Genomic DNA, 12,668 nt, shown 5'->3' with positions numbered 1-12,668 from the left:
GGGAGAGGGAGAGACAGAAACATCAATGATGAGAGAATCATTAATCGGCTGCCTCCTGCACGCCCCCTACTGGGGATCCAGCCCACAATCTGGGCATGTGTCCTGATTCATAGATTGACGCTCAACCACTGAGCCACACCAGCTGGGTCAATTCATACGTTTTAAATTGTGCACCATTCTGAGGAGTGTGATGAAATCTTGCGCTGTCCTGCTCTATCGCAGGTGGGACGTGAAGCCTTCCTGTGTCCAGCGTCTCCACGCCACAGACACTCTCTCCCAATAGTCACCTAGTATCTGCCATCTTGGTTACTACATGGACTGTCGAGGTATCAAAGTGCTTGTGTTCAAGTAACCCTCATAATAGTCTAACGCTAAGTCCCATGCCTACGTCACTCACCTCACTTTATCTCATCACCTAGGTATTGTGTCATCTCACATTATGACAAAACTAGAGGCCCGATGCACGAAATTCGTGCAAGAGTAGGTCTTCGTTCCCCTGGCTGCTGGCACCGGCTTCCCTCTGGCACCCGGGACCCGGGCTTCCCTTGTAGCCCCAGCTTCATCCGGAAGGACTTCTGGTCTAATTAGCATATTACCCTTTTATTATTATAGATGAAGAAGGGTGAGTACAGTACAATAAGAGATTTTGAGAGAGAGACAAGAGAGAGACCCCATTCACATAACTCTTATTCTAGTATATTGTTATGAATGTTCTATTCTATTATTAGTTATTATTGTTAATTTCTTACTGTGCCTACTTTATAAATTAAGCTTTATCATAAGTATGTATGGGTAGCAAAATACATTATATAGAGAGAGTTTGATACTCTCTGTGGTTTCAGGCATCCACGGGGTGTCTTGGAACGTATTCCCCTGTGGATAACAGAAGATTGCTGTCCAATGGCACTTAGCAGGTTTGACAACCTCCGCCATCATGTGGCTGATAGTAAAGACTGCAATCCAGCATCATTAACACCCCTCCAGACACAACAGGCATTCGGAGGCAGCAGGAGAGCACTGTGGTTTATGTCCACACACACGGCTGGTTAAAGCACAAGGTACAGAACCCTAGCTCATTTCCTAGAACATAGGGGCATATTGCCTAAGACCTCAGCTCACACTCATCTCTGCATGTTTTGGGGACAAAATTCAACCCAATAACAGGGACAAAAAGAGAAAAGAGCTGACAAAGTATCACCTGGAAAACAGTTGTTGGACACACCTGAGCAGTCTGTACCTCCCGACCTCGGAAGCTGCTGGGAGCAGGGTCCTTCCCAGGGTGTCCCCGAAAATGCTTGAAACAAGTCTGATTTTACGAGCTGAGAGAGGCCAGCTTCTCACAGCTGCCAGTACGGCCGTGCCATCTGTCCCACAGCAGGGGACGGACCAGGTGATCCCCCCCCCCAAATCCTTGCATTTTAAGGCACCCTCGCGGTGTTAGCTTTATTTGCAGAGCTGTACTGGGTTACCCCAGGGGCCCCTTTCTCTGCCACAGACACTGGAACCGCCCACAAGCCGCGGTACTTTTTCAACTGTGGGAAGATGCTGCCACCTTGTGGCAGAAAGATGCCATGGCTCCAGTGACCATGTACCATTACTCAGACTAGGACACTTTTTAAAGTGAAAGGCGGCACTTTTAATCACTGTGGTGGGACAGCAGGTGTAAATAGAAACGATCTTAATTGTTCACATTAGGGGAATGCTTTTTTAAAATGTATAAAACAATTTATTTTTTGAACTTTTCCTTCTGCAGAGCCGGCCATTCACCCTCCGGTGTAGCCAGACTGCTTCACGTTTCCTTTCTTTCCGCATCCGCATCCGTTCCGTGACTTCGGAGAGCTGCATCCCAGCCGGGAGCTGGTTGTTTTTGCGGGATGTTTCCGGGACGGGACGGCTGCTTTAAATTCACGGTTATGTTTGTGGGTCAGCCTTTTCCTTTCTTGCTCCTCCTTCCTGCTTCCCTATTTTGTTCCAAACTTGAGGACTTGACCAGCAGGGGGTGCCGAGTACCAGTGGCACCGGCTGGCCCTGCTCACAGATCCCTGGCTGCCGGCACTTCCCTGGGTTTTCCTTTTCTGTTCCTCAGCTTACAGACAGCTGCTGGAGCCCGAGCTGCAGTGGGCCAGGTGCGGTGTCAGGAGGGTTTCCAGGGCCTCACCAGCCATGGAAGGATGGCCACAGGCCATACATGAGCACACGGCTTTTTACCTGAGCCAGACAGCCCTGGCCGGGCCTCCAGTCCCCTGGCCAGTGCAGGGAGAGGTTTCTCCTTGGCCATGATGCCGTGGCCTCCTCCTCACACACCAGGAGCAACTCCCAGCTCTTCCCACGCGCTCTGAAAGGGTGCATCAGAGGGTGAGCTTGGCTTGGCTTGTTTGGAGCCGCTATGTAAAGAACCCCAAGAAGAAAATTAGTCAGCTAGGGTTGAACCTCTGAGACAGAGACACGTGGTCCAGGAGCACACAGCACACCAAGAGATCCCTCACGGCCTCTTGGAGACACAGGACGCGGCACTGTGCGAGCAGCTGGCCATCACACCAGAGCAGGAGCCACGACGGGGAGCCAGAAGTCAAGGCTGAAGACAGCATCCCCCCAACATTCAAATAAATGAGCACGTCCAACCATGGAAATGTTTCTGGGGCTTTCTCCTCAGTCACCCCTTCCATCTCCTGCGAGGCATCTTGGAGGACGAACTGTAGGAAACATCTGGCAACAAGCATAGAACTGCGCAACCAACTTACCCATTACCCTGAGGCCTGGGGGGTCATCTATAGCCAAATCTCCAACATATTCCAAAAGGAAGCCGGCCAGCGTTCTATCGTTGCTTTGTGTCCGGCTGCGAGACTTGGGTGGTTGTATTTCTGAATTTGCTCCATCACCGAAAGCTGCTCTTCCACTGGTTTCCCTGATAATAAAGATTTCCGTTCCCTATGGGGCTCAGGAGCTGCCAATGAATAGGGCAGCTCGGTTCTGGCGGCTCCTCGAGCTTCCTCACCCTCACTGTTGGCCCGCTGCTCTCCTAGGCCTCTGCCTCTCCTCCTCACCGCCTTCCTTAGATTCCAGGTCCCAGGGGCTCTCTGAGCCGCCACTGTCCCCTGCGACCCCCTCGCCCACCCCTTCCTCCTCGTCCTGCCCATCACTGGCTTCCCGGCTTTGCTCTTCCTTGACGTTCATCTTCCCGTCTCAGTAAGAAAGCAAACACCTGTCATCCCTGTCCAATCCGAAGCCACCGCTTAAGTCATCCGCTGACATATGTTTTGGTTTCTTAATATTTTCATCCTCATCCTTTCCAAGAATTTTCCAGAGTCCTTCAGCCTCCAGCCTCTTGAGCTGCCTCTGGTCCCACCCATCCTTTTCCGCTTCCACCGAGGGCTGTGCCTTCATCTCAGAGCCAAGCTCCCGAACCGTCATTTATATGCACCAGGCCTGGGGGTCTCCTTTTATCTCCGACTCGGGAGCTCTGGGGGCCGGGAGAGACAGGCTTCTTTCCGGTCTTGGTCCAGCTTCCCCAGAGCATCTGCTCCTTAAACTCGTCTCTCCCTCTTCTCTTGCTTTGGCTTCGCAGTGAGCTCTTCAATCAGTTCTTTGTGTGCTTTTGGTTTCTCCCCCACCCCCTTTTCAAGGTCTTCTAAGGAAGGAGCTCGCCGCCTCCCCGGAATCGAACCTGGGACCCTTCAGTCCACAGGCCGACACTCTATCCACTGAGCCAAACCGGTTTCGGCTCAAGGTCTTCTAAGGAAGGAGCTCGCCGCTTCCAAAACGGGCCGCCATCAGCTTGACTCAGTAGGAGAATGATGACATAAAACACAGGACAGTCACTTGAGGGGGATACAGTCAATTACAATAATAACGGTTGTTGCGAGACATGAAGAAACCTTGTACGTTGTAGCGTGTATGAATCTTACCTGCATACCCAATTGTGCCAAAATAGTAACTTAGATTTTCTACAGCAAGACGTACTTCCTTTCTCAAGCCCCAGGACCCTGTGTGTCCTGCCCCCGGTGTGCTCCAGGGGCTGATCCTGGCAGTTTCAGGCAATTCAGTCTTGTCACGCCCTCCTGCCAGCGCTTGCTCTCCCAAGCGCTGTGCCTGGTAGTTTGCCATGACCTGCTCTCGCTGGCACCCGCCGGGATGCCCACTGACTCCGCCCCTCTTTGGTCCTTGGTCCCTGCAGAACCTGTGTGCCCTCCGATCCTTAATGCAGAAGTTTCTAGTCTGTACGTCTAGTTTATACAGTTAGCCCTTGAACAACACAAGCTTGAAGGGCGACGGTCCAATTATCCATGGATTTTTTCTTTCTTTTCATTTTTAAGTGTATTTTTATTGTTGATAGTATTACAGATAACTCCCATCCCTCCCTCATTCTCCCCTCCTCCCAGCCCCTACCCCACCCCCCAGGGCTTCACTACCCTATTGCCCGTGTACATGGCTATGCATATAAGAAGGTAAGTTATTTGGTTTATCGCTTCTCGTTCCCCCAACCCCACAACGAGGTATGTCCGTCTGTCCCATGCCTTCCTGCTTCGGATCTTATTTTGTTGGTCAATTCATTTTGTTCATTAAATTCCACAACTAGTGAGATCATGTGATATTTGTCTTTCTCCGTTTGGCTTATTTCACTTAGCATTTTCCAGGTCCTTCCAAGCTGTCCCAAAGGGGAAGAGGTCCCTCTTTTGGAATGTTTTCAGTAAGTATATAATCTGTCCTCTGCATCTGTGGGCTTTGTGAATCTGGTATTTTTGATCTGCAGTTGGGAATCCACGAATGCAGTGTAATGGGGTGACCCTCGGAGACGACCACCAGGGAATCAGATCAAAATTTAGGAGCCTTTATTAAGCTGGCCAGCGACTCCAGTTACAGCACCCTGCCGAAGCAGAGGCTGAACTTCAGTGCCGACTACAGGAGTTACAGCATTTTTATTTGCAAAAACCACAAAGTTAGTTACAAAGCCTTGTTTACACAATTTGTTCCCGACACAGTACAGTATCAGTACAGTGACCACCTTCCTATCTATGTGTCCTAGGAACAGAGAGCACGGCGTGCCCACCCCCCAGGTCTTCACTACCCTATTGCCCGTGTACATGGCTATGCATATAAGTAGGTAAGTTATTTGGTTTATCGCTTCTCGTTCCCCCAACCCCACAACGAGGTATGTCCGTCTGTCCCATGCCTTCCTGCTTCGGATCTTATTTTGTTGGTCAATTCATTTTGTTCATTAAATTCCACAACTAGTGAGATCATGTGATATTTGTCTTTCTCCGTTTGGCTTATTTCACTTAGCATTTTCCAGGTCCTTCCAAGCTGTCCCAAAGGGGAAGAGGTCCCTCTTTTGGAATGTTTTCAGTAAGTATATAATCCGCCCTCCGCATCTGTGGGCTTCGTGAATCTGGTATTTTTGATCTGCCGTTGGGAATCCACGGATGTGGAGGGCCGATGGCACTGGGCTACACATTTTATAGGAGGGACTTGACAAGCACTTGTGGATTTGGGTATCCATCAGGGTCCCGGAACCAATCCCACACAGATACTGAGCGCCCACTGAAGATTTGGGGGAGTCAAAAGGTATACGCAGATTTTTGACTGCGGGGTCGGCCCTCCTAACCCCTGCTTTGTTCAAGGGTCAACTCATCATCAAATGCCTCCTGGCTGTGAGAGGTTGGTTGGGTCCTCAGGTCTCAGCTGGACCTAGAGCCACTGCTGCTCCATGTCAGGGGCCTCAGCCACACCCATCACTCCTGCAGGCTCTTCTCAGGAAGATGGCCCAGCCTTGCCCAGGAGGCCCTGTGGTGGGGCGGGGGTGGAGGGGGCGGCTCACAGGCACCCTCCTTCTGCCTCCGCAGCCCTGCCCAGCTCAGCGCACTTGATCACATTTCTGAGGTCAGGAAAACTGGTTCTGGCTGTTTATTTACCTTCAATGTGTTTGTCTTTGGCCTGCACCTCAGCTTTTGAAATGGAAAGCCCATTATTGGATGATTTTATTATTTGGTTCTGCTGCACCACAGCCTCAGATGTAAACGACAACAGCACAAACCACAGTAAGCATGCAAACTCATTGGTGAATGTACCCCAAAGGCCCACCACAAAACACTAAAAGAAGCAAACAGAACCCCAGAACGGCACACGCGACATCATTATAACCGTGTCCACATTATCTGTGCATTCGTACAGAACTGTAAGGCGACATTAAGCTAGATGATGTGTTGGTGAGGGGAGGATATGGGTGACGGGAAAAAACACACACATTTCCTTTATGTTTGCTATATGTAAATAGCAGCCATGTTGTTTGAGAAAAACATTAGATTATTTTACCTCTAATAAGACAGATTCTCCCGAGTTCCTGTGCTTCCCACCTGGGCCCCATCAGTCTCCACCTGGCTTCTTCCCTCCAGGGAAGCCTGCGCCCTCACAGCCCACTCGGGCCGGCCTCTGTGCCTTCTCTGTGCCTTCGCTGAGCCCAGTGGTTCTCAAACTTTCGCTGCATCAGAATCACTGGGAGGCCTGGGCCCCACCTCCAGGGTTTCTGATTCCCAAGGTCAGGGGCGGGGCCTGGGAATCTGCATTTCTAACAAGTTCCCAGGTGATGTTGTGGGCTCGGTCCCCAGTAGGAGGCTTGCAGGAGGCAGCCGATCCATGGTTCTCTCTCATCATTGATGTTTCTATCTCTTTCTCTCCCTCTCCCTTCCTCTCTGAAATCAATAAAAATATATTTAAAAAAGAAAAAGAAAGAAGACGAAACAATGCATCGCTTAAGCCTTAGGGACAGATGCATATGTGGATAACACAAAGAAAAGCCAGGGCATGATCAGAATGTGGGCTGGGGTCACCTTTGGGGGAGGGGGAGAGAGGGTTAGGGAGGGCCCCAGAGGTGTGGGAGGAGCCAATGCTCTCCTGAAGCATGGGGGCAGGTGAGCCGGTGCCCGTGGTATTACTTTAACAGAACACATTATCCTTTAAAGTGAGCGTCAACGCTCTATCCATCTATCTCCAGTCTGTCTATATGTCATCTATCTATGTATATATACATACTCATCTATGTGTATGTTTCCTAATTTCTGAAAATTAAATCCCTTTTTCCTATCCTTACACTTAGCGTTTACTAGTAGTCTGTGGCCTTTTTTAATGGCTGTAATCAATATCACTGAGGGTATTCATTTACATATTTTAAAATTTTCCTTCCTGTCTAAATTATCCATTTGTTTACAATCCTCCCGCCCTCTGCCCCTATCCCCACCAGCCGTGGTAAAGGCTCCTCTAAGACATCTGGTTGTCCTTGGATGTCTCTTCACATTTTAAAGCCTGAGGCTGGGAGTTCTGTGAACTTGTACTCACCTTGCTTCAGCCTGGGGAGCTGGGGAGCCAGTGGTTACACAGGGGACATCTAAGTGCCACTTCGAGGGTATATTTTTTCTGGGACGATTCCATTTGTCAAGGGAAAAGGTCCTTCATTGTTTTTGTCTGGGAGTCTTGTTTGTTGGGGGTTGGGGTTGCTGTTTTATTGTCCTGGGAGGTTGGTGCTTGGCTCCTGCATGTATCGAGCTTTGGGCAGCAGGGTTTCAGCAAATCCCTTCTTTCAAGCCCATGCCTCACTCTTGGCTTCACTCCAAGGGGCATTTCCCAGACCCAAGTCCGCTGGGCTCTGCAGGGCATGGCGGCCCCTGCTCTGGCCTGTCTCCCTAGTCCAGCCGTGGGCAAACTACGGCCCGCGGGCCGGATCCGGCCCGTTTGAAATGAATAAAACTAAAAAAAAAAAAGACCGTACCCTTTTATGTAATGATGTTTACTTTGAATTTATATTAGTTCACACAAACACTCCATCCATGCTTTTGTTCCGGCCCTCCGGTCCAGTTTAAGAACCCATTGTGGCCCTCGAGTCAAAAAGTTTGCCCACCCCTGCCCTAGTCACTCTCTCCTCCAGGCCCTGGGTTCTGCTCGCAGAATCACCAGTTGTCACTCCTCCATCGGTCTCACTTACCCCCCTCCCCCACATATTTATTAACTTCTCTCATCTGCTGAAAATCTCTCTACTGGTCTCTTCACTGCTCAGAGTTCACGCAGTTTCACTCTTTATTGTTGCTTAGAGGAGTCTATTATTACTTGAAGGGAGAGAAAAAATGTGTATAGTAAATCCGTCATCTTTAATCAGAAGTTAGGTTACCTTTAAAATTAAAAAAATAAGAAGAAAAAGAACCCATGTTTATTGAACACTAACTAAGGGCCAGGCACTGGTCTGAGAGCGTCGCCTGCATTCTTTAATTAATCTCCACAACGATCCTATGAGGCCAGTGCTCTTATTTCTTTTCCCTACTTTACAGATGAGGAAACTGGGAGATGAGATGATAAACATCTTGCCAAAGATGGAAGCGATAAGCAAGTGGTGGAACCAGGCAGCCCCAGTGCAGGAGCCATGTCCCTAGTCATCATGTGACACAGATAGATAGGTGACAGGTAGAGAGACATACCACCCGAGGTCCTATAATCAATGCGGCAGGTGGAAGACTCACAACTCTGTCCCAAAGTGAAAGAGTGACAATCAGCTCAGAATGAGAAATGAAAAAGCAGCCCCGCCCTTAATCGGGTTGGGAGGACAGACACAGACAAAACCAGCTGCAAAATTAACAGAAACGTTGCTTCTCTCATAGGCATGGTGCAGATGTGAAGTGTCACCAAGAAGAAAGAGCCTCCCTCTGAGTGAGCACAGCTTTCTCACCAGGAATACTCCCAGGCTGCTCTGCTCTACCCATCGATTGCTGGGGAGACCCAACTGCTAACGGCCGTCTACTCATGACAGCATCCAATCCCTCATTGGATCCCTGTGTCTTCATCCTGCATCGGAAACAGCAGTGAACTCAGAACTGAACCCCAATTCCCTGAGACTTTCCTCAAAAACGTTCAGCAGGAATCACACCTCAGGCTCTTCCCTCTTGTTGAGCCTCCTTCTGAAGTTCCTTTGGAATGCCCGCCCTCCCTCCCTCCGTGCACTGAGTCTATCAATGTGATTTTGTCAGACGACAGGTTTGTGCCTGGTGGTCTTGGCTGCTTCGGCTTGGACGTAGATATGTGCGTTCTTAGAGATTCGTTCCTTTGGCTTAACTTCATGAGCTTTCCTGCAGTGCCAGGGAGGGAAGGGCAGTGGTGGAGGGAGGTCAGGCATGGAAAACCCATGAAAAACCTTGGGAGAGAGGGGCCTCCTTGTGGGGAAGTGGGAGGTTAGGACTTGGAAGGCACGTGTAGCTGCTTTGTATTTTGTTCTCTGGTTGGCCTTCGTTCTCTTCTTTTAACCTGGTCTCTGGGCACCAAATTGTCTCAATTTTAGGAGGCAGTTTCAGTCCTGCCTGCCTGGGGCAGTTGCAACTGCCATTTCTGAACTGATAACGATCTCCAGCGCCTTGCCCTCCCGACCTTTGTACTTACTTTTTATTTTATTTTTAATTTTTTGAGAAAGAGAGAGAGAGAGAGAGAGAGAGAGAAACATCAATTGGTTGCCTCTCACAGCTCCTGGCAGGTGAACAAACCCGCAACCTGGGTATGTGCCCCGACCAAGATTGAACCTGCCACCTTTTGTCACTTACTTAATCCAGATGGGACTTCAGGGCAACTGTGTCCCAGCTAAGAGAGAGGTGGTCTAGCCCTCATGCTCAGTGCCATGTGGAAGCTGCCCTAACCTAGCGGGGCTGAGAGGGGCTGTCCTAGCCTTGAGTGTGGTGCATGGGGCCAGGAGGGCAGCCTCAGCCTTTGGTTGGAGTTTTATTAAAGGATTCTCAGTGCGTTGGCAGCCACAGATGAGGACAGACTAAGTTATTATTACTGTTCTTGTTGTTGTCATTCATATTGTTATTAACACTTCTATACGATATTGTGATTCAAACTTTTCTAAGTACCTTCACTCTGATCTTCTTTCTCCCCAGTGAGGTGTATTCAACACAAGTGATCATTCTCTTACTTTCTAGTCGAAGAAAACGAAGCCCAGAGAAGTTGTCTTATTTGCCTATGTTGGTGACAGAGCAGAGGTCTAAAATCAACATCCCTTGGCCCCAGGCAATGGCCACTCCCTCCCGTTTCTCACAACAGGAGAAAAGACTATTGAACAGTGAGTGTTGAGGGATCCACTTGAGCCTGGCGTGTTGGGTTGTGGATATGCCCAAAGTGTAGACCACTGGGGCTTAGTGGGCTACCGGGACTAGAAACTGGTTCTTATTTCCATCTCCGATCCAGAACCTACCTACTAATCCCGCCTCCAGAAGCCACCCAGCCCCAAACAAGAGACTGGAGCAATGCCCTGGGCTCAGGTTATGTAAGTGGAGGCTGGGCCGCTGCCACCTGTCTGGGTAGGAAGGGGTGGAGGAGGGCCCTGCCTCTGCCCTGGCCTCCCCGGGGGGAGTGTGGGCACAGGAATGCGGAGAGGCCACTCTGAGCCAGGCCAGGTGGGTCTTGCCTTGCAGCCAGCTCTGAACCGACGGGCTCAAACCAGTTTGTGGCTTAGCCTGCACTTCAGAATGGGGTGGTGGCTGCATTTTTTCCCCATCTGCGCCCTAACCCAGGCTGTCCATTGAGAAGGAAGCGTGGATGACACAGGAGGCAGTAGGTCAGACAAATGTGCTTTAGGAAGGAGAGGGCACTCAGGACTGGAGGCTGCCTCTGCTCTCCTAGCACCGCCCCTGAAGTCAGCTCTCAGGCCCAGGCACCTTGGGTCTTTATCCTGAGTGTTCAAGGCATCAGTGCTTTTTAAACTCAGTTTCCCTCTCCTGAATCCCCTCTCTCCCTTTCATCCATTCCTCACATAGCAATCAGAGTGAGCTTTCAAAAACACAGCCCTGATCATGTCATTCCCTGGCCTAAGACTCCCAACGGTCCCCTGCTAGGCATCAAGTCCAGGCCCTCAGCATGGCCTGCCAGCCTCTGCATGCGCTACAGCAGCCCACAGCAGCCTCGCCTTGCCCCACTGTCCTCACTGCTCCCCAAGCTAAGCTCACATTCCGTGGAAAGGGTTCTGTGCTTTCCTGCCTCAGGACCTTTGCACCTGCTGTTTTCTCTGCCTGGAATGCCCACTGTTGTGAGCTCAGTATTTGCTTTGAAAAGTCTACCCCAACATTAGAAGATACATCAGAAAAAAACATTTGCTAAGATAAATGTCAGAGAGTTACTGCCTATGTTTTCTTCTAGGAGTTTTATGGTTTTGAGTCTTACACTTAAATCTCCAATCCATTAGGGGTTTATTCTTGTATATGGTGTAAGAAGGTGGTCATTGTTAACCCATTAATTGTTTAGTAACATGTTATTTTGCCTGGATGTGTTCGTGTGCTTTTTAGTTTTTTCTTGTAATTGATTTCTAGTTTTGTACCATTGTAGTTAGAGAAAATTCTTGATATGATTTCAATCTTCTTAAATTTATTTTTTTTTATAAAAGTATTTTCTCTACAAAGAATCTTATCAGCTATACAAAAATCTGTACAGTTTTTATACTGAAGCTAATATTGAGCTGCACTTGAATTCACATTCTTAGCAAAACAATTGCCTGAGAGCACACACACATACTCCGCACACATCATTACAGGACAGCCTTTATTCTTCATCTTCATCCTCCTCTTCATCATCATCATCTTCCTCTTCCTCCTCCTCCTCATCTTCTGGTTCATTTTTCTTCTTTGAGCCAGTTGGCCTGCCAGGGCCCTTCTTTCCCACTTCACTTTTGCCCTTGGCACGGTATGCAGCAATATCCTTTTCATATTTCTCCTTTAGCTTAGCTGCTTTTTGTTCATATGGTTGCTTATCTTTGGCTGATTGTTCAGACCACATTTCACCCAATTTTTTTGCAGTATCCCCGATGGATAAACCAGGGTGTTCACTTTTGATCTTTGGGCGATGTTCAGAGCAAAACAGGAAGAAGGCAGATGGAGGCCTTTTAGGAGCATTGGGATCTTTTTTCTTCCCTTTCTTGTCACCTTTGGGGGGGACATAATTTTTCATCTCCCGGTCATAGCGAGCTTTGTCACTCTTCGCCATATCTTCGAACTTTGACTTTTCCTTGGCAGACATGGTCTTCCATTTCTCGGAACATTTCTTGGAGAATTCGGAGAAATTGACGGAAGAGTCGGGGTGTTTCTTCTTGTGCTCCTCCCGGCAGGTCTGGACGAAGAAGGCGTACGAGGACATCTTGCCCCGCGGCTTGTTGGGGTCTCCTTTGCCCATGATGACAGACGGCGTCCTCCTGGTGGTAGGTTTTCCTCAGAGTCCCGCCGAGCGGCCGGGTCCGACCGAGACACTCCCTCGCTGGGCTCCGGCGTGAACTGGTTTTTTTTCTTGTAATTGATTTCTAGTTTTGTACCATTGTAGTTAGAGAAAATTCTTGATATGATTTCAATCTTCTTAAATTTATTGAGGCTTGTTTTGTGTTTTAACATATAATGTATCCTGGAAAATGTTTCATGTGCACTTGAAAAGAATGTACTAGTATATTCTGCTGCTTTGGGCTGAAATGCTTTGAAAATATCAATTAAATCCATTCAGATAGTGTGTTATTTAAGGTTGCTATTTTCTGGTTGATTTTCTATCTAGAAGATTTATCCATTGATGTCAATGGGGTGTTACAGTTCCTTACTATGACTGTATTACTATTGATGTCTCCCTTCATGTCTATCAATATTTGCTTTACATATTTAGGTGTTCCTATG

At 48.8% G+C, this 12,668-nt stretch overlaps 1 protein-coding gene and 1 pseudogene across 1 annotated transcript; both read right to left on the bottom strand.

Moving 5' to 3' along the window:
- Positions 1–1,626: 1,626 nt before the first annotated feature.
- On the bottom strand, positions 1,627–3,144 carry LOC102259693 (annotated as a pseudogene).
- An 8,244-nt stretch (positions 3,145–11,388) lies between these two features.
- LOC102244815 (high mobility group protein B2) lies at positions 11,389–12,285 on the bottom strand. The gene has a single exon (XM_005885223.2). The coding sequence runs from the start codon at positions 12,184–12,186 to the stop codon at positions 11,560–11,562; it is 627 nt and encodes a 208-aa protein (XP_005885285.1). The 5' UTR covers positions 12,187–12,285; the 3' UTR covers positions 11,389–11,559.
- Between the last annotated feature and the right edge of the window lie 383 nt (positions 12,286–12,668).

The sequence above is a fragment of the Myotis brandtii genome, unplaced genomic scaffold (assembly GCF_000412655.1).
Source record: "Myotis brandtii unplaced genomic scaffold, ASM41265v1 scaffold898, whole genome shotgun sequence".
Taxonomy (NCBI): Eukaryota; Metazoa; Chordata; class Mammalia; order Chiroptera; family Vespertilionidae; genus Myotis; species Myotis brandtii.
This window is presented reverse-complemented; position numbering and strand designations above follow the sequence as displayed.